The 22,544-nt window shown below is 39.8% G+C and overlaps 1 protein-coding gene across 8 annotated transcripts in view; it reads left to right on the top strand.

The window, feature by feature from the left end:
* Window positions 1–12,936: 12,936 nt before the first annotated feature.
* Window positions 12,937–22,544, top strand: part of Uap1 (UDP-N-acetylglucosamine pyrophosphorylase 1) — a 35,901-nt gene continuing 26,293 nt past the window's right edge. For 3 of the 8 annotated variants that reach the window (XR_002389450.2, XR_002389449.2, XM_004865168.4), the window contains exons 1-2: window positions 12,951–13,125; window positions 20,161–20,497. Coding sequence is in view for 6 of the 8 variants with exons in the window: in XM_004865168.4 (XP_004865225.2) it covers window positions 20,218–20,497 (280 nt within the window). In the remaining 2 variants the exon portion in view is untranslated. Of the gene's footprint in view, window positions 13,277–17,787; window positions 18,543–20,160; window positions 20,498–22,544 lie in introns of those variants that run through there. The other 5 variants (XM_087191163.1, XM_004865166.3, XM_087191164.1 and 2 more) reach the window with 4 other exon arrangements.

The following is a 22,544-nucleotide window of genomic DNA, read 5'->3' as shown; positions in this document are numbered from 1 at the left end:
TCCATGGTTGACTGGCCCCAAGGCAGAAAGAGCAAGGTGGAAGGGCATGGTGGAGAAAAGTTCATCAACCCATGGCAGCCAGAAGAAGAGAGAAGGTAGGAGCCAGAGACAAGAACACAGTCTTCTAGATTATGCCCTCTGTGACCCATCTCTTTTGAACAGGCCGTACCTCCTAATGACACTTTGAGCTATAAACTTATCAGTGGAGGGCCAGGGATTTAGCTCAGGGGTGCCATGCGTGCCTTGCAAGCGCAAGGTCTTGAGTTTTGTCCCTGGTACTGAAAAAAAAAAAAATTTGATGAATTAATCCACTGTTGAGTATAGTATCCCCATGATCCAATTACCTTCCAAAAACTCCACCCCTGAACATATGGACTTTGGGGTACATTTAAATCAAATCATAACAGGCTTATTATTATTTTTTTGTGTGTGTGGGCTGGGGATAGAACCCAGGACCTAACACATGCTAGACAAGCTACCATAAGTTACATCTCTAGCCCAGGATTTGTATATATTATGTAAGCCAATTTTGGAATAAATTTACCCAGAATGTACTAACAAATGGCAAGCCAATATAATCAATAATAAAATTCTGGAAATCTTCTCATAACAATAAATTACATTTAGGACTCGGTTGATAACTTACTAGATCAATTGTGAAAAGATTGGGTGATAAAATCTAATTAATTATTGGAAAGTGGTCTAATTTTCACAGTCAGAAAACATTTAAGCACATAATTCGAAATATTTCACATTTTTTCCAGTACTGGGGATTTACCTGAAGATTTGACACTTAGCAACATGGCCAAACCTTTTTTAAAATTTTTATTATGAGAAAGGTTCTCGCTAAATTGCTGAGTTGCCTAAGTTAGGCTTGAACTTATAACCCTTCTCCCTCAGCCTCCCAGAGTGCTGAGATAATAGGTGTCTGCCACCATGCCTTGCTATAAATAGCAATTATTTAAATCCAAATGACCATCTACAAACAAAATATAACCTTTTTTGTAGTTATGAGAACTTAATAAAACCTACCACTAATAGAATATATTTAGTGACAAAAACATGAAAAAACATATCACTAATATTCCATCATGGCATAGTTTAATGAAGGATTCTGGTGAGGGGAAAAAAGTTAGTATGTTCATTTCAATCAAAAAGATTTATTCTATTCTTGGAGTGCCGGTTAATATTTTATCACCCACTCATCGTATCTGTTGATTATATAGTGCAGCTAAATTCGTTCTTTGTTGAGGGAAGAATCCAGACAGTCTTACAGGCAAGATAAATCTAGTCAGAAGTTAGTTAAATTCCGGAAAGGCATGGGCTTTTAAGTAAATCCCAAGATGTCTCTTCTAAAACTTGTTTATGAGAAATGAGCTCAGTGGGGTGTGGCAAGTTACATGAAGTCAAGATTTCAGAGAAAACACTGTTCCTCTCATTCCCCTGGGAGAGTGGAGGGAAGGGAGGAATGATGCAGATAATTGTGAATATTCTTTACTTAGAAATTCTAGTCTGTAAGGAAATTCAGTAAAGTGTTAAGAAGAGTTATTTTATGTGGCAGAGATATGGAATGATTTCCTTCCCTCCTTCCTTCCTTTCTTCCTTCCTTCCTTCCTCTCCCTCCCTCCCTCTTTTCCTTCCTTTTACCTCTTATACATTTTTATTATTATTGTGGTACGAGGATCAAACTCAGGGCCTCACACATAAGTCAAGTGATCTACCACTTAGGTACATCCCCAGCCTACATTTCAAATCTTAGTGTTCATAATACTCACATAAAAATTAAGAATCTATTTTTCCTTTTAAAAGCACAAAAAGTTTTGGATATTTAAATTTTCTGCTTTTAATAATTTATCACAAAAAGGAAAATAAGAAAGGTGTCTCAGGGAACACCAACTTGGATGCAAAAGGATGCTTACTCTGCTGTGTCAAGTAAGGTCATTCACAACAATTTTATAATGTAAGGGGATGATACCTATAAGATATGCATGTGATTCTATCTTTTGTTCCACTTTATAGGCATAGAAGACAAAACAATCAGCTGAACATGGTGGTGCATGCCTAAGAGGCTGAGGCAGGAGGATTGTAAGTTCAAGCTCAGCCTCAGCAACTTAGTGACTCAGTGAGACCCATGTTTCAAAACAAAAAAAATTTAAAAATTTAAAAAGGCTGGGGATATAGTTTATTGCAACGGCCCTGTATTCAGTCCCCGTTACTACAGGGGGAATATCAAGAGTTCCTTATTTCTCTTAGGACAAATCTTAAATCCTACTGTGGCTGGAGTCTAGTGAACCAGGACTGGATATGGATATGGAGACTATAATGGCAGAAAGCTAGAGAGGGATGGGCAGGGCAAAGGTGGGAGAATAGACCTGCAGGACCCAATGGGTCTCTTGATAATTTTGAGACAGGAAGCTGTAAGAGTGTTTTGAGCAGAGATGTGACACAATTCCAGAGATTCTGTGCCTAGCATTTTGAGACTGACCTGAAGAAGGGTAGGGGTAGAAGCAAGAAGACTGGATGGGAGGCTGTTTCTGTAATCTGAGTAAAATATGATAATAGATTAGACTAGGCTGAGAGAAAATGATGATGAAAACCAGTAGAATTATGGGTATATTTTGAAGATAGAACCCTTGAAAATTACTAAATATTGGCTCTGGAATAAGCAAAAGAAGGAGAAGATAACTCCTAAGATTTTTGATTTGAGAAACCATAGAGACAGGAAAGACTGAGAAGCAGTTTTTTAAGGTGTATAGAAATAAGTCAGGAGTTCAGTTAAAGACATGTGAATCATGAGGTAGCTATTAAGAATTCAACTACTGGATTGATGTCCTTAAGTAGGCATGAAAAGATTGGTTCTAGCTCACAGGTAAAGAGAGTGGACATTGGACAGTTTATCCTAAGCCCTTAAGATTAGTAAAATAAAGACATGGGCACAAATACAGGTAGCTGGGTAGATGTGGTGGTAGGACCTTGTGAAAGTTCTCTTGATTACTTTTACTTTCTCCATGAAAGATAGAACAAGGTTATCTATTGAGATTGAGTATGCAGGAGAAGGTTAGAGAGCTCTGATTAGAAGAGATGAAATAGTCATCCAGGAGAATGGCAAAATGAGTGGGTTAGAGAAATATACTGTGTAGTATTTGTGTAATGGTTTTGACTTTAAAGTGAAACATGGCTGCATGTTTTTTTCCAGTCTACCATCTAACCACATTTCCTGGATCAGGATCTCATAAGGCTGATACCAAGGTGTCAGCTCTACTGAATTCTCACCTGGAGGCTCCACTGGAGCAAATCCACTGCTATAGTTTAGATCTAAAATATTCCCTAAAACTATTGGTTCAAAGGTAAGGCTTTTGGAAAGTAATTATGTCATAGGAGTGCTAGACTTATCAGTGGATCCATGCATTGATGAGTTCATAGTTGAATGTGCTGTAAGGTGAGGCCTGGTCAGAACAGGTAAATCACTGGGGGCATGATCTGGAAGGGTATTTCTTACCCCCCAGCTCTTCCCCTCTCTCTGCTTCCTAACTGCCGTGTGATGAGCTGCTTTCCTCCTCCATGCCCTTCCACCATGCTGTTTCTGCCTTGAAACTAGCTGACTATGGACTGAACCCAATGAAACTATAAGCCAAAATAAATTCCTCCTTTTAAGTTGTGGTTGTCAAGTATATTGTCCCAGTGAAAGAAAGTAGCTAATGCATCCACTTCCAAATTCTCTGTTTCCTTGCATTTGCAGTATTGCAAACTGCAGAGTTTTTTGTTGTAGTTTCATTATGTTTGTTTGTATTTTTGTTGGCTGAAGACTCTGAAAGCTGCATGAAATTCTCTGCCGCAAAAGGCTCACTCCACAGGCCATTCACAATATGGCAGCTTGTTTCTTTAAGGCCAACTGGATAGGGAAAGTGATCTTATATAATGTAGCATAATTTGAGTGTAACATTTTTGTCATACATCATAATGTCCTCAAACTTTTTTTTTTTTGGTACTGGGGATCAAACTCAGGTCCTTGTGCTTTCAAGGCAGGTGGCAGAACCACTGAGCTAAATCTCAGGCCCCTAATACATCATAAAGTGATCAGAAGAATATTGTGATCAGAAGAATATTGTTTCAGTTCAGTTTTGATGGCTATAATTGAATATTACAGACCAATTTACAAATAATAGAGGTTTATTTAGCTCACAGTTCTGGGGACTGGAAGGCCCAAGGTCAACAGGCTGCATCTTCTGAGGGCCTTCTTGCCAGTGAGGACTCCTGTAGAGTCCTAAGGTAACAAAGGGAATCACATGACAAGAAGGGTATGTACAAGAGATAGAGACAAACTGGCTTTTATAATAGACCCACTCAAAACAATCCATGAGAAGTGAGCTGTTCCCAGTGGCCAGGAGGAGGCTTCCGAGCCAAAGTACCACCCCCTGCTCCAGTGCACAAGAGGTAAGCCACACGGGTGCCAGAAGCACACCCCCCAACTGTCAAAATGAGAAGACAGATAAACAAGTCTCAAAACTAGACTTCTGGATCACCTAAAGCAACCCCAAAGGGAAAGGAGATGGAACACTGATATGCAACCACCTGGACTCCCTAAACTGGCAACAAAAGAGGATCTGGAAAAAATAAAATCAGAAATAATTTCTCACATAACAGCAGAGATGGTGCCTATAGTACAAGACATGATTAATAAATCTAGAGAAGACACAGATAAAAAAATAAAGGAACTGAGGAACATGATGGAATCCCAACATAGGAAACAAATAGAATCCATAAAACAGATACAAACAGATTTCCAGGAGATTAAAAACTCCATTGAAAGCTTATGCAGCTGAATGAGCCAATGTGAGGACAGAATTTCAGACATAGAAGATAAGATTGCAATTAGTGACCCAGAAAAGAAAAATTGCTTTAAAATAGTAAGGGAACACAAGAAATCAATCCAGCAACTACTAGGTGATGCAAAGAGGAATAACATAAGACTGATTGGAGTCAATGAAGAAACAGGAGAGAGTGCAGATGACAAAAAAAAAACAACTTCACAGAAATGGCAGCAGAAAACTTCCCAAGGAGAGGAAAAGAACTTGACATTCAGATAAGGGAGGCATATAGGACTCCAACTAGCTTTGATAAAAAAAAAAATCTACACATAGGCATATAATTGTTAAGATTCCAGAAACCCAACAGAAGAACAAAATTCTACAAGCAGTTAGAGAAAAGAAACAAATCACATACGAAGGAAAGCCCATCAAAATCACAGCAGACTTCTCAACGCAAACCCTCAAGGCTAGAAGAGCTTGGAATGACGTATTTCAAGCCCTAAAGGAAAACAGCCTCCAACCCAGATTGATGTACCCTGCAAAACTATCTTTCATGACAAAGAGCACCTTAGGAACTTCATGAATACCAAACCAGCACTCCAAAAAATTTTAGACAATATCCTAGGAAAAGACAACAAGGATCACAACCCCAGGAAGCCCAGCAGAATTAGTCTGTTCGGCGCAACAAGAAATTACATGCAAAGGGGAAGAATCCAACAAAAAGAAAAACTCATGACAATGATAAGTCAATACGTATCTGTACTGGCTATCATCTTCTTATGTCTACTTTTTAATTGGGTTGTCTATTAATGAGCTGTACGAGTTTTATATATATTCTGGTCTTAGGTTATATGTATTATAAATATGGTCTGTTTAAGGACTACTTTTCATTTTCTTAATGATGTCATTTAAAGTTCTAAATTTTGATGGAATCTCATTTATCAGTTTCTTTCTTTTATACATCATGTTTTTTGTGTCCTAGGAAATTCTTGCCTACCCTAAATTCATGAACATTTTCCTTTATAATTTCTTATTAAAGTTTTATAGTTTTAGTCTTTCATATTTAGGTTCATAGATCCTTTCAAGTTATTTTTATGTATGGAAATAAAGGGTTGAGGTTAATTTTTTACATATGGATACCAGGTGTTCTAGTACCATTTGCTGAAAACACTATCTTTTCCGCTGTTCTTGAATTGAGTTTATGTTCTATAAAATGTTAATGTTAAATAATCTTTCAAAACTCAGTGGACCATATATGTGTGGTTCTATTTCTAGATTCTCTGTTTTATTCCAATGATCTATATGTCTTTCCTTATGCCAACACTGCCTTGATTACTGGTAATAAATGTCTTCCAACACTGTTTTTTTTTCTTTTTTTCTTTTCTTTTCTAGGTCCTTTGTATGCCTACATACCTTTTAAATTTCAATATCCAGTTCTTCATTTATAGAAAGTATACATAGACCTGAATTTTTATGTATACCTTGTGTTTTCTAATCCTGGTAAATTCAAATACAAGTTCTAGGGGCTCCTAGAGATTTCTTACTATTTTCTCTGTACATGATCATTTCATCTACATATGAAGATTTTAATTCTACCTTGCCAATCCTATGCTAATTGTGTCTTTTTATTGCCAGACTATTTTGGTTTGGGCCTATGTTTCAAAGTTTAATGGACAGATGAAGGGTAGGCATATCTGCCCTTGTTCCCCACCTTAGGGAGAAAGCATTGTATCTTCTCCATTCATATAAGGCTTTTTTGCTGTAAGTATGGAGTACATGTCTTTAATCTGTTGAGAAGGTTCTGTTCTACTTCTAGCCTCCTGATAGCTTTTACCATGAACAGCTGTAGAATTTAGTCCAATACTTTTTCTGCAACTACTGACAGGATCATATGGCTTTTTCCTTTCCTCTGTTAAAATGTTACTTATAGGGTGGATCTTCCAATGCAGAACCAACACTGCCATCCCCATGATAAAACCACTTTCTACATACTGCCAGATCTGACTTCTAAGTTTGTTTTGTTAAACAAATTTCTATCTATGTTCATACTTTTTTCTTCTATTATCTTTATCCAGTTTTAATATTAGCTCAATGCTGATTTCCTAAAATTAGGGGAGAAGTGTTCCTTCTTTCTTCTGCTTTAAATGTTTGATATAATTTATCAGTTAAAATGTATGTGGGCCTGCTGTTGTCATATAGGTAGATTTTCAAGCTAGGAATATACTTTCTTTAATAGGTGCTATTCAAATTTTATATTTCCTCCAGAGTCAGTTTCATTAATTTTTCTTCCAAGGTATTCTTAGAAGTTGTCTAATTTATTTCAAAATGGATTTTTGTAATATGCTTTCTCTATCCTTTTAAATTCTGTAAAACCTGTGGTAATGTCCTCTAAATTTTGATACTGTAATTTTAAAAATGTATAATTGATATTGTGTAATAGGAAGAAAAGGTCTAAAGGAGTAGGGGAAGTGGGAGAGGTAGGGGAAAGGAAAGAAGGGGAAAGAAAAAAAATGGAAACAAAGTTTTTGCAAATAGGGAAGGGTGGAAGGGATGAAGGGAGGGCAGGGGAAGGGGAAAAAAAATAAGAGCCAAGATACATCATCTAAAGGTACAAGATCCAAATGATGAATGTAACTGTATTTTATACCTAAAATGTACCAATAAACTTATGGAAAAAAATAAACTATCCATGAGTCCACTAATCTATGAATTAACTCATGATTAATCCATTCATCAGGGCATGATCTCATCACCTCTTAAAACTTCCATCTGGTCTCATTTAATATTTCACAAAAGGAATTATATTTCAAAATGGGTTTTGATGGGACATTTAAACCATAGCATCATCCATCACCTTTTCCATATTTTATGAGTTAGAGGCAAGTCTCAGGTCCTATTCACATGCAAGGAAGGAAGATTATATAAATCCCCTCCAAACATACATCATTCAATTCCTACTATCTGACACTCATTAAGCCTAATTTAGCAAACACTATTTTTCAAACAAAAATTTATAGGGCTCTTATTTTATATCAGAAACTGCTATAAGCGCTTTAAAAATATGAATCCTCAAAGTACTTCTAATAGGTAGGTCCTGTTACTATTCCTGTAGGGAAAGTGAGGAGGTTTGGTGCAGGAACAAAAACTGCTGTGGAATTTGTTGGTGTGCTTGACATTTCTTAGAGGTAACATCTCATTTTTATTTTTTCCTTATTTAAACATATTATCTGAAAAATACAAAGCAGATTTAAGCTGTTACAGATTTCTAAAGAAGAAATAGGTGAGTAGGAGATGACTCCAACAAAATAACTTGTGATACACATTGTGTACATCATTCATGTTAAGAATCAGGAGAGGTAAAATGCACAATATTTCACTTACAGTAGGGCTAACAAACCATATTATGAGAAATGATCCACGTCTGAGAAGCCATATTATAGGAAGCCACCCAGCAAACAGAGTGGGTAACTGATCAATGACCAGATAGGGAGGAAGGTGGTTTTGCAACCAAGTATGTTGCCATTCTGGTTTCCCTGTAGGTCAGATGCTGTTCTAGGATAATTTTCTGAGGAATTTCCCCACAGCATCACCATGAGGCTGTATGCAGTAGAAAGATCTAACCAAGTGGGTTCTTAGGAGTAGGCATGTGACATCTGACTTAGGACTCATAATGGTAATGACCCACTTGACTTTAGGAGAAGAAAGTATATTGGAATCATTATGGTGAATGGATTTAATTATTGGATTATTTTTTATACTTAGGCCTGTGGAGAAACCCTGTTATATAGCAACAAATTGACTTCTAATCTTGTGTATCTTTTTACCTATTCTGTTTTTAAGTAAACCACTTTGCTTTTGATAAATTTGTTTCCTAATTAAGGAAGGTGGATGAGAAAATATTTAGCCAACAGCACTAGAATGGAATTTAATTAATTAATTAATTTTTTGGTACCAGGGATCAAACTCAGGACCTTGTGCTTGCCAGGCAGGCACAGAACCACTGAGCTAAATCCCTGGGCCTAGAATGGAATTTAAAATCCACTCCTCCACACAATGAAAACCATACCTTAATGTATGAAAACGATACCTTAATTGCAGCTGTGTACTTCCTGTAATTATGGCACACCAACACTCTCTTATCTACTTTATCTCCAGTTCATTTCATTCTGTTATTTATACACTCTTTAGGTTTTAAGTAGTTTTGAGAGTTTGCCTTTGTATATCATCCCCAGCATCTCACATATCGTAGATGCACAAAGACCTCTTTAAACTTTCTAATGCAAAACCCTCTGAAGAACTGCATAAATTTTAGGAGGGTGTGGAAAACACCATGTAAAAAAATTTGACATTTACAGAGTATATTCATCATTTCACAGTATTTCGAAACACACCCTGAACTACAGAAAATTTAGTATGGGAGGAGTGGTAAAGCTAAGTCAGTATGATCTCCTGAGAGAATGAAGTACTCATGTTCTAGGAAACTGCCAACAAGAAAATTAAAATGCTAACCCTCCCACCTCCCATTTGTCAGTAGTATCTTAAAACAGTGATCTCATGAATGCTCAAGGCTTCCTTTGAACCAGCCTTGAGCTGAGCCTGACCCTCCTGGTGCCTCACATATTCTGGCAGGAAATACGATAGGGATTTGTGGAAGTTCAGTGGACCAGCTGGAGCCACTAAACGCAGGACAGTGGAGGGAACATGTCTCTCTGATGTTGCCTCGCCAGTACCAGCTCACTGTTGGAAAAATCTGGGTGAATCACTCCTGGTTGGACTACCCAAGAAAGCTTGGGCAGACTGGCACATATCTGACACTAGCAAAGAACAATTAGGCATATGGCTGTTTCAGTTGTTAAGTAACATACCTGCTTTTGTGAAATTACAATTTCCACTTTAGCAAATTCAGAAAATATCGTCCAAAAGTATATGTAAATCATCATAATGCCATTGTCCCTAAAAGACAAAACATAAAACCTACTATTTATATCTTTCTGAATTTTTTAATCTCTTCACATTGGCCTATTTAAAACATCTACTGCAACATGATTGTTTTTCAGCAAAACACTATTCCATTTCACTTGTTTTTCTCTCCTTTTATTCACTTAACATCCCATTAACATGAATAGGTATTGTAGGCTAGGCATTTTCTCATTTAATTCTCAACTCTGGAAGATGACTTTGTACATGTTATCTCAGTTTTGGAGCAAGAAGCTGAAGTTCAGGCAATTTAGGTGATTTTTTTCCCCCAAGATCTCACAATGTCCACCTACCTATCCATACATGTCCAACAGATGAAAGTTTTATTTATCTTTTTTAAAAATCAAGCTGAGATCATATCACTAAAAATATGTACCTCTTGGTAAATAATCCTGTGTTTTGTGTGTGTGTGTGTGTGTGTGTGTGTGCGTGTGTAGTGGGGATTGAACCTAGGCCCTTTACACTGAACTACATCTCCTGCCATCTTTACATTGTTAAATTGTGAAGCACAGTCTTGCTAAATTGCCCCAGTTGTCCAGGCTAGGTTCAAACTCACAACCTTCCTGCCTCAGCCGCTCAAAGTGCTGGCATTACAGGCTTGCACCACTATGCCCGGCTTCACAATATATTTAAGAGCAACTTTGTGTTAGAAATCTCACCTACATTCAAATTCCTTGGTCTTTTTTCATTAAGGAGACAGCAAGAGTCAGAAAAGGTGAAAGTATTGTCATGGGAAAATATAAAAGCCTCTATTGCCAAAATAATCAAAAGGCAGCCTCCCCTAAGGAGCAAGGCTCTCACCTTGGCCTCTTCCCAAACTTGATTTTTCCCATCCTTTTAGGAAACTTCTTCCTTCCTTTTTGCTCTCCCTCCTTGCAGACCTTGCAGCCCTAAAATCCTTTATTTGTACATTTGCTGTCCCACTTATGTCCCTCTGTCTTGAAACAGGAACATGTCTCCTGCTACCACACTATAAATTTCTTGAGGACACAGAATATTTTGACTCCCCATAGTAACCAACCAAAGGTCTAGTGCTGAATAACCCAATAAACTTATTTTGAAGAAACACAAATTTGTTTTTTATTGAATACTGAAAACATGTGCTGTGGCTTGTGTCTAGATGTCCCCTCAAAGCCTAATGCAGTCTTTTTTGAAGGTGGCCGAATCTGGAATGTGTGATGCTAGAAATAAGGGCATGTGATTACTAAACCACTACAAGTGAGTGATTGGTTTGGCATCATACTAATCCTGATAGTCTGGATGGGATAAAAGAGGCAAAAAGATTCTGTTGAAGGCCTCTCCCTTGCTCCCTTGTTTTTGCTACCATATTTGTGCATCATGTTGTTTCTCCTCTGCCATCCACCTTGCCTTGGAGTCAGCCAATTATGGACTGAAACCTCTATGAACTATAAGCTAAATAAACCTTTCCCCTTTAACTTTGGGCATCGGGTTATTTTGTCTCAGCAACAAGAGAAAAGTAACCCACAAAACGTGCTAGTTTGGTCTTAAGAGAATAATTCAAGCTCAGGGACATCCATATGTAAGGACTAAGAGACTCCAGACAATCCCAGTGTACAGATTTCTGTACTTTTTTTTTTTTTCTTTTTTTGGTACTGCGGATCGAACTCCGGACTTTGTGCTTGCGAGGTGGGCGGAGGCACCACTGAGCTAAATTCTTGGCCCCAGATCCCGTACTCTTAAGCCTCACTGTTTCCAACTGAAAGTTTGTGAATCAGAGGGAAATATTTCCTGTTATTCCTAGCCAGAGGAGGCTCAGCTGCGACTATAAACAGAACTGCTGGTGATATTTACAGCTTTCAGGGGACGTGGCATTCTGACTGGATATCAGAGAGCAAACAACTCTGTTGACCATTACACACTTCCTTGATCCCTTTCCTCCGGAACTGTGTACTCTGTGGGTTAAGAGTTTCTTTTGTGCTGGGTAAATTTTTAAAATTCCTGAAAGCTGCAAAAGATATTTATCAAATGAAAAAATACATCCTGTTAATTTGTAAATTATACCTCTTGCTGTTATAAGGCAAACTGATACAAAAGCCTTCATGAAAATAAACATGCAAGAAGAAGAAACACTACAAGTAAGCCTACTTACCACCTTGGTAATTGATAAATTGCTAAGTTAGAAATTCCTAAGACAAAATGATACTATAGTCTGTGAAAAATAGGCAAGAATAGTTAGGAAAGCACTGAAAAAGAGAAACTAAAACAGGAAGCCTATCTTCCAGATACAAACAGAAGAAAGGCACCTCAACGCCTTAATTTTTATGATAGGTGCTATGTTAAATCCAAGTGTTTCTGTGAATTCATACCGGATTTAAAAAAAAAACCCTGCAAAATACAGCACAAACTTAGGTGTAAACACAGCTTCTACGGGCATAATGTTGAAGGTATAATCTCCTGGTTGTGTACAGGACTGTTAAACATTGGCCCTAGAGGTCATCCAGTGCAACCACCATCTTTGTGCCCTGCGAGGTGGCCCAGACTCAGAGCTGACCACTCTCTCACTGGCATGCTTATCACTGCCCTCCTTAGGTTACCTAACACCTTCGCCTGCATTTCCTCTTTTTTTCGTGTCTGCTTGAGCAGAAGGAAAGCAGCCTAGCCTCACCCGTTCAGCACTCAAAAACCACCTGAGGACAAATCCCAGCCCAGTATCTGAGGAACACAGTAGGCCCAAGGTCAAAGGGCGCGAAAAGCATAAACACCCAGCCAAAGCGAGGGTGTTCGGAAATCCGCCACGCGGAGTCATGATTCCCCGCTCTACTCCGTGATCCGCTTCTGCAAGAGGCCTGCGCCCCACGCCGCTGGACCAAGGGGACCTCGGAGTGCCACGGGCTCACGTCTCGCGCGCAGCCCCGGGCGTCGGGGCTAGCAGGACCAGTCCAACGACGCTTGGCTCTGCGTCCCTTCGCCCGATCCGGTACAGCCCCGCCCGGTAAAGCCCTGTCCAGATTAGCGGCCAGGATGGCCCCGCCCCCGCTACTACGTGAGGGGCGGTGCCGCTCGCTCACCCGTCCCATTGGGCTAGAGAGTGAGTGACGCGCGGAGACACAGCCCCGCCGCTTGCGGGCGCCCCAGGCGCTGACGTGTCGCGGCCGTCTGCTTCAGCCCCTCCCCGCACCGTAACCACTCAGCGCGGCGAGAGGGGCGGGGAGGCCGGGGCTGGCGCTGCCCTCGGCCCCCCTCCCGGCCCGCCCCGCCGCCCGGGCTCCCCCACCCTCGATGAGGGTATATATTCAGGGCGGGCTCGGGACGTCGATGAGTGGCCTAACCGAGGGATCTGGAGCCGGAGCTGGGCGGAGCCACAGGCGCGCGGAGGGAGGTAGGGGCTCTCAGTGAGGGTCACCACACTTGGTTCACGCCACGCGCGCGGACGGGGACACGCGTCGCAAGGGCGGTGCACGGGATGGTCATCGTGCCTCTGCCGCGGAGCCTGCACACCCGCGCCGCGTCCACGGAGACCCGGCTGGAGGGTGTGTGGGCTGCGCCGCCGGTGGGGTCTGGGGGATGGGACCAGAGTGCCCCGGAGGGCGGGGGACTTGGGGAGAGGAGATTTGGGGCGAGGTCTGAAGTCAGAGGGATTTGTCAATGCGGCGGGCCTACGGGTGGGTAATCAGCTGGGTTGGGGATAGGAGCCTTGCGGGTCTCAGTCCAGGGCCTTGGGGACGGTTGCCAAGTCGGGGAGGCCACCCTCCATCGGGGATAAGTGGTCGTTGGAACTGTCAGGTCAGAGCGAGTTGGGGGTGTTTTGGATGAATGAGGAAAAGAATTAAGAGCTCTGACAGGGAGGACAGGAGATACCTGTTCAGGACTCCACTGTGGACCAGACCTGCTTGCCTGCTTGTCTTCTTTTTTTTCTTTTTTTAAAAAAATAATAGTGGAGAGGATTGGAAATTCTGGGTTTCCCCTCGCTTGCCCGAGCAGAAGGATGAGATTGGAGGGCTGAGAGCATACATGTGCTGAACAGATGACTCCTTGAAGATTTGATCACGTTTGGCCTGATGCTGAATGTGGTGAAATGTTTATGTATGCTTTATGAAATCTTCAGATCAGGTGGTAGTGATCATGTTAACATGTATGTGTCATTATGTTGTGCAAAAGTTTAAGGACTTTGAGGTGAGTTTCATGGGGTGTGGACCAAGGGTTTGCAGGAAATGGAAAGCAGTTGTCCGATCTTTTGGTGTTAGTTGGCTCATTTAGCTGGGGCTAAAAAAGATTTCATAAACTGTGCTGCCAAACATTTGTAGGATTCAGTCAGTAGTACTGGCTCAAGCTCAATACAATTTTTCAAAAACTCTAGTCTTAACAGATCTACTTAACCGTTTTAGGGGCATACATAGAGCAGTACCAGTACAGATAGGGACAGAGACACAGGATTTCTTTAATTCTGGTATTTAAATTATAATAGGGGTATAGTCTATCATGGGGGATTATTGTCAAGTTTGCCATTTGTTTAGATACAGTATATTAGTCTATTGGCATGTGCCAAATCTTGTTAAAATTTTTAGAGCCAATTTTCAATTTTTGGTTGTCAAAATAAAAATCTGTATCTTTTCACTCTCTTACTCCATCGCTGCATACCATTACACACACATATACCTCTTACTAGCATTAGGAAATACAGTACTATATTTATAAAATGGGAATGGATCTGTCTGCCTCAAGTGAACATAGATAAATTATGCTTTTCTGAAGCTCACGTGTGGTTCTTGCATTGTGAACATTACCCATAAATGAGGACAAGTGACCTTGTCACTCTTTGGATTGCCAGTGTTCTGAGCCCAGTTATCAAACTTGAACCTATGTGTTTTCTCATTTACCTGGGTCCATTTTTTTAATCATTGAAGGTAGATGAGTATCTAATGACTTTTTAGGAAAAAATTCATTTATAACTTAAAATGTTAACAGTGTTTACATAGGCTTTTTATTAGGCAGTCTTTTCCATCCTTGACTGTTCTGAAGATATGTGGAAAAGCTGGATTGTCTCTTCGTAAGAAAATATATGCACAAGGAAGTGAAATGATTCATACAGGATCAGTTGTGGGTGGAGGGTGAAGAACTGGAACTTGCCTGGGGGTGGTGGTGCAGCCCTGTAATCCCAGCACTTGGGAGCCTAGGCTGGAGGATCTTTGTGAGTTCAAGGCCAGCCACAGTTAAATAGTGAGACCCTGTCCCAAAACAAAACAAAACAAAAAAAACTGGGACTTAGTCTCTGGTTACCTGTTTCTCTCCTAATCTTCCCACTACAGTAGTCTCCTTTAATCTGGGCAAAACCAGAAGTATAAATGACATTCTGAGACTCATTCCTCGTAAAATAATGTATTATAAATCTGTCAGTCTCAATTGTTATTCCATGTGATGTGTTAGAACAATAAAAGCATAGCATCTGACTCTTGAAATTTATGTAAATCAATAGAAGTACTTTGTAATACCCTAGTGAGTATCCAAGGCTCAGTCTCCTGACTTATATCTGCCTACACTGCCTAAGGGAGCTCATTCAAACCATAACTTAGTATGTATGCTGATGACCTTGAAAGTTTTACCATTAGTTCTGGTATTCCCTCTGAAGTCTAAGCTACTGTGCTTTGCTGTCTAATCAGCGTTGCTCTTTGGATGTGTAAAAGCCTTATCAAACTTAACATGACCAAAAATGAAGTATTGATTCTCTCTGTTCTCCTACACATCCCTAAATTTGCTCTCATCTAGTGTTTCTCTGTCCTTAGTACCACTACTTGGAGCCATCTTTGCTTGATTCAAATCTTTCTGTCTTACTCCATGTTCAGTTTATTACCTAATCTCATAGGTCTATTTCACCACCACTGTCTCTTATCCAGTCTACAGTAGTAGTTCCTAACTGGTCTTCCCAGCTTCCGCTTTTGCCTTCATTATAGTATTCCCCCCAACCTGCCTCCCGCACACTATAGCAGATGATCCTTTTCAAACCTAATTCACACCATGATAGTCATTCTCCAGTGGCCTCCTAAACCCAGAAGTCCTTACCTTGAACACAAGGCCCTCCTTGATCTGTTCTCTGTTAAGTTTCCCAGCCCTCTTTCCTTCCATATGGAGTCTTGGGCAAATAAGTTAACATTTTGAGCCTTATTTTCTCATTGTACCACATCAGCTACATCAACCTTTTGTTCTGCCTTGAACACACCAAACACATTCCTGTCTTGGGGGCTACCAAGTATTTCACCTTGACATGTCCCTCTCTTCATTCAGATGTATCGAGAGGCCTTACCTGACCACTCATCTGAAATACTCATCATCGCTCCTGTTGCTCTTTAGTCCCTTCTCCCACTTTATTTTTTTCATAGCCTTATCTCATAGCACTATCTGATATTTTATGTATTTGTCTCCTACACTGGAATATGAGCATGCACATTGTTGCTTTCTTTATTATGTGTCCTTATCACACAGATCAGTACCTAGTAAATAGTAAAAGCTTATTACATACTTGGGGGATGGATCAATAATAACACATGAAAGTTTTTCTTCTTAAAATTGCCTATTAAATGTATTTGTACATTATAAGGACGGTTTTATGAGTAACCTATTTACATAAGTGGAAAGGGTGTTTTGCGGACCCAAAGGAAATACACTTCCATGCTGTATAACAGTGTTTCGGTAAACTACAGATTGAATATACTACAGTGGTGCCATAGATTATCACGGAGCTTCAAAATCCTGTTGCCTGCTGACATTGTTGCTGTTGTAATGTAGAATGACACATTGCTTATGTTTGTGGTGATACTGTTATGAACAAATCTACTGCCCTGCAAGTGCAATAAAGCAACAGCACATACATTTATGTACAGAATATACAATTCGATAACAATAAATTAAGTATCTCCTGTAACTTTTTATGTTGAGTAATTAGAGGTTTGTGTAAGTATGCACCCTCTTCAATGTTTGTACAGTGATAAAATCACACTTTTCTCAGAATGTGTCATTGTTGTCAAGCAATGTACCACTAAAGCAGCACTGATAAAATTTTAGCCACTCATGTTCTGACCTTATTCATTGCATACATTTACTTTCTTGAGCCATTTTTCATACTGTTCCCATGTAGTAGATTTTCTTTTCTTATATCCTTGGCGAACTTCTTTGCAGCCTCCAGTGCCTGACTGAAATAGTGGTTCTCGTGTTCAGAAGGCTGTGACTCTGCTCTGGAAGGCAAATTTCACTTACATAATGGTAGCTAATAGCGTTTACAGAGGATTTTCTTTATGCCAGGCACTGTTTTAAGTGTTGTCATCATACTAACTCATAAGTGCTTTTACCTTAGAGGTAAATACTGATTTTAGTACCGTTTTACAGATGAGAAAAATTGAAGTGTAGGAAGGTTAAGTTGCTCAAGACTGCAAGCTTTGAATGTGGTAGACCCAGCTCAGACCCAGCTAGTCTGACCCCACCCAACGGCTAGTTACCACTGTTGCCTCTCTTTAATGACACCTTAGGTTGGATTCTTAGTATTTGCACTGCCTTTGTGAGAGATGTATTGTAGAAAAGGATAGATATTAGAGTCAGTTAGATCTCAGCTAAAATTCTTGGTTTTTTTCTGGTTATGTAGCTTTGGGCAAATTACCTAACCTTTTTAAGCCTCATTTTCTCATTGATTTTAAGTTATGCCTCTCAACCTAGCGAGGAAAATATTATTACTCTTATTTTACAGATGAAAACACCAAAGTAGAAAGTATTTGTGACTAGTGCAGGCAAGAGAACCAGGAATAAAAGGCAGTTCTCTTTGATGACAAAATCTGACAGCTACCTGAGGAGCATTGGGAATTACCCTAAGCATGCGGTACAAGAGATGACTGTGTTGCAGGCTCATCCATGACCACATCACAAGACTTCTCATGGTTGCAGCAGGGCCAGTGAACTAAGTCTCAGGTTGCCTGCCATCATCTTCTTAGGGGGCAGCTTTTCTTTTGACTTTCTTTGTTCAATCCTGCAAGTGGGCAAAGCTGTACTTGCCTTTTCTTTTTGCAGAGACTGTAAGCTCTGTTATTGCAACCACCTCGGAGGACACACTGCTTCTCCTGACCTGAATTTGTATGTGGTGTTTGCTGGTTGTTTAAAGGTTGTGATGAGTTAGATACTGTCGTTAATACCATATTACAGGTAGGGGACCTGAGGCATGGTGAAGTTAAGGGACTAAAATGAACTCTAGAATTGAGCTCTGAACTATGCTATATTACTTTTTACTATTGTGCTAAAGGAAAAGATGATTGGGCTAGGGTTTTTTTTTTTTTTTGTATCTGTTTTTTTCTACTCCCTGAATCTAAGTAGTTGCAGTGCACTGGTGACTCTAAAGTGACCTTCACCTTTATCCCTTTCACTCTGTTTTCCTTTGCAACAAATTTAGCTCTTACCTTTGGTTTTTCATACCTGCAGTTGTCATTTAACTTGTCCTGCTTCTAACTGTTACAGCTTGTGTCTAGATGTTCTCCCAAAGCCTCCATGTGGTCAAAGGTGGCTGTATCTAGAGTGTGTGATGCTGGGATGGAGGGTGTGTGATTACTAAATTAGTCCACTGATGGGTTTGGCATATTCCTAATAGGATTAAGGGTGCCCCAGGGTGGGTGTGAGTGCTAAGGGCAGGTAGCCTGGATGGAACGTAAGGGACAGAGAGTCTAGGGTTGCCACCTCTGCCTTTTGTCTGCCATACTTTGCCGTGGACTGTTTCCTCTGTGATGCCTCTGGAGCCAGCCAAGAATGGACTAAAACCTGTAAACTGTAAGCAAATCTTTCCTCCTCCAACTTTGGGTGTTGGGTATTTTGTTTCAGCAACAGAAAAAGTAACTAAGACACTGTCCATCCATCCTGATATCTTTTCCGTGCCATTGCTCCTTTCTCTCAAAACCTTTCTATTTAGTAGTCTTTTACTGTTGGGTTCGTATGACTTATTCCATTAGGTGTAAATCTCATTGTGTAGTTTTCAAGGCACTTTATGGTTTAGCCCTACTCTTTGCCATCTCCTGTCATTTTGCATAAGACTTTTGCTTTTCTTTCTTTCCTTCTTTCCTCACCGCGCCCCCCCACCCCCTCCCGGATCTCGCTGTGTAGTCCAGGCTGGCCTTGAAATCCAGACAGTTCTCCTGCCTCAGCCTCACAAGTGCTGAGGTTACAAGTGTGTGCCACTGCGCCCTGCTGACTTTTGCTTTCTTACCACTCTCCATTCTACCTTGCTCACTCCTCAGTCATTAGGCTCTGCGGGTTTCCTGATCTTATCTATATAGTTTCCTAAACCCTTGAGGCGCAGCTCGATTGTGATCTCCTACTAGCCAATGCCTGTCTCTTATTATATTTATCTGTGTTAGGTGAGTAGATTAAATATTTCATGCTTTTATTTTTAGCACTGTATATTTTAACGTTTTGTTGTATGATCACAGAATACTCTCGAAAGCATGTCTCATTATGTGTGCACTGCTTGTCTCTTTAAGGTCCAAGTTCTTAGTGAGTGTAGAGAATGGACTTTATTACTTCTTTGCAGAAGCTTCTGGTGTTATAAATAGTATATATAGGTGGTCCTATATTCCTGAATATTATTGTATTCTGAGTACAACAGAGTTTTTTTCATTAGAGATAAAAGGAGAAGAGTGGGAATGTTAAGTCAGAGGAATACTCTAGAGGCAATAAATGTGGAATCAGACTGCCTGGGTTTGAGTCCTACTCTACCAATTGGCTGGGTTGCCTCTCTCTCTCTCAGTCTCCTTACTTTAAAGTAGTGATAGCAATAGTACATATGTCATAGAGTTGTTGAAAATTAAATGAGGCCATGTAAGTAATGTTCTTTATGCAGAGCCTGGTCCATACTGCTCATTATTATTATTTTAAAAATCTGATTTTTTAGTAATATTGAGTGACAGAAAGGCAGAAGTTAATTTCTTTTTGTCTTTTCTTTTTTCTGAGAGAGCCTCACTCTGTAATTCAGGCTGACTTTGATCTCACTTTGTAGCTCAGGCTGGCCTCAAACTCGAGATGATCCTCCTGCCTCAGCCTCCCGAGTGCCAGGATTATAGGTGTGCACCACCATGCCCAGCATTATAATTTAATTTCTTAACATCAGTTTTTTCAGTGTAGTCATACATAGCTTAAGGGTAGGGATCCATTCAGAGAAATCTGTTATTTGGCTGTTTCATCACTTGGAAACATCACAGAGTCTACCTATATAAATTATGATGGCTATGCTATCAGTAGGCAATACAATCTTAAGGGACCACTGTCATACACGAAGTCTGTTGTCGACCAAAATGTTGTTATGTGATTCATAACTGTACTTAATTTAGTAAGAAAACTCCTTCAGTTTTGAAGGTTCAACTTTGGCCTGATACTAATTCCTTTTCTCTTTTAGGTTCACAGGTGCAAAAATCACACTCCTGCTTTCACAAAGATTGGCCACCAGAGCACTATGAATGTTAATGACCTCAAACTCAGATTGTCCAAAGCTGGGCAAGAACATGTGCTGCAGTTCTGGAATGAACTGGAAGAAGCACAACAAGTAGACCTTTATGCGGAGCTCCAGGTCATGAACTTTGAGGAGCTGAATTTCTTTTTCCGAAAGGCTATTGAAGGATTTAACCAGTCTTCTCACCAAGAGAAAGTAGATGCACGAATGAAACCTGTCCCTCGAGAGGTGTTGGGCAGTGCCACTAGGGACCAAGATCAGCTCCAGGCCTGGGAAAGTGAAGGTACTGAATGTGTGACTATTTGTTACAAAGTGTATTTAAAGTAGCCTGATCATGTAAAAAGTATTTTGATTCTCGTGCTACCTAAACCAGGTGACCCACCAGAGTGACAGATTGTCTTGCAATTGTCTCCTATGGCTGGCCCTTACATCTGTTTTCATTTCTGATGCCTGAGTCAAAGCTTTTCTCATTTTGGTCTTAATTTACCTCTTTTCCTCCTCAATTTCTATATTTCTGGATTGGTTTTCCTGAAATTGCCAAACACAAGTTAAATGTTTCAATTGTAGCTGGCTTCTTCTGAAAACCTGCCTCAGCCTGGCCCTAGCCTGTATTTCCAGTCTTGTTTCCTTTCATGTTTCCCCCCGTTCCTGCTGCCGCACCACCAAATCATTTCATTTGAGCTGAACCGAATAATTCACCTTTCCCTACACACTGGTTTAGGCCTTTCCTTCCCTGCTCATGTTTCACCTTAGCTCGTCTGGCCTTCACCCTTTCTCTACTTCATTGGGTCACCTTCTAAAGTTCATCTCTTAGATTTCTTTGTTATGGCTTTATCCCTTGGGGAATTTACACTTACTGTTTATGGTTCACCACACCTATTCACTTGTTATTTGCTCATGATGTTTTCTTCAGTGTTCCAAGTTGGGGTTAATATGTGTGTGTATATATATATATATATATATATATATATATATGTATATATATATATATATAAAAATAAAAATATATGTTTTTTTAATTTTTTCATTTTTTTTTTGAGACAAGATGTTGCTTTGTAGTCCAGCCTTGAACTAATTATGTAGCCCAGGCTGGCCTGAAACCTGAGATGATTCTCCTGCCTCAGCCTTCCTAGTGCTGGGATTACGGGCATGCGCCACCATGTCCAGCACAAATTGGAATTAGTTGTTTATACTTATATTTCATTCTGCCTTATTTCATTGTTTGTATTTGTTTTCCTCACTTTACTGTAAACTCTTGAAGAAAACCTTTGTCTTACTTGTCTATGTATTTCAGGTTGCACTTAGAATGAGTTTTGGAGTTGTAAGTTGATTAGTAATGTTTATTAAAGTGACTCAAAACTGTTTATTCTAAAGGATATGATAGACTCTGTCCTCAGAACTGCACTAATTTGTGCTTTGGACTATGGCGGAATAGCTCAATTGTGGCTTATTGGTGGAATTGAGAGATAGGGTTTATATAATTTACTACTCTGTAAGTAAAAGGTTGACTAAATATGGTAGCCAAGGGCCTTGAGTGTTTCTACATGTTCCTTGTCAAATCCCAGCCTCATATCCTCAACTGTGAATGAGCAGTCTGGACTCAAAATTTTCTGTCCTTTTTAAAAGAGAGATTACTCCAGAAACTAATATCAAAATAACAGAAATAGCCTAGGACCTAATCCAAACAGTTTTTTCATTTGTTTGTTTGGGTTTTTGCTCACATTACTACTTGATACTTGATTATATACACTACATATTTACTTTTATAGTTGTGAAATAATGTTACAGATACAATGTTACATCTGTATTTGTACCATACCATGGCTATTTTTGTTTTGTTTTCTACTCTTGGACATCACACCTCTCACTCCTAAGAAAAAAGATGACTGGCATTATTAACCTTCTAATACCTCTCTTTTTCTCTAGGCTCACAAATTACTGATTTTCAAACTGTGTTCCAAAGAGGCATAGGGGTTTCACTGCTAGGAGAGCGGTCTCATAGAGGGAGGGAAGCAGATGTTTACTAGGTAGGTCTCTAACCCCTGTCTCCGAGCTGGAAGAATAGCTCTCTTTTTCTAACCTATGTACTTGATCATTATGTGAAGTTTTATTTAAAAGGGTTTGAAGGTTACAAAGCAGTTTGAAAATAATTGGATGTTCCTCAAGAAGGTGCCTTTCAGAGAACTGGGAATATATCTCGTAGGTAGAGCGCATGCATGCCTGGCATGTTTGAGCCCCTGGGTTCAACTCCAGCACAAGGGGAAAAAAAAAAAAAAGATTTTTCAGATGTAAAATGCTTGTTTATGGTTAAATTTCCTTCTTACATAGAT

The sequence above is a fragment of the Heterocephalus glaber genome, unplaced genomic scaffold, assembly GCF_053883595.1.
Source record: "Heterocephalus glaber isolate CG9 unplaced genomic scaffold, H.glaber_assembly_v1.0 deba00001561, whole genome shotgun sequence".
Taxonomy (NCBI): Eukaryota; Metazoa; Chordata; class Mammalia; order Rodentia; family Bathyergidae; genus Heterocephalus; species Heterocephalus glaber.
Note: the sequence above shows the minus strand (reverse complement) of the source record. Positions and strands in the feature narration are given on the sequence as shown.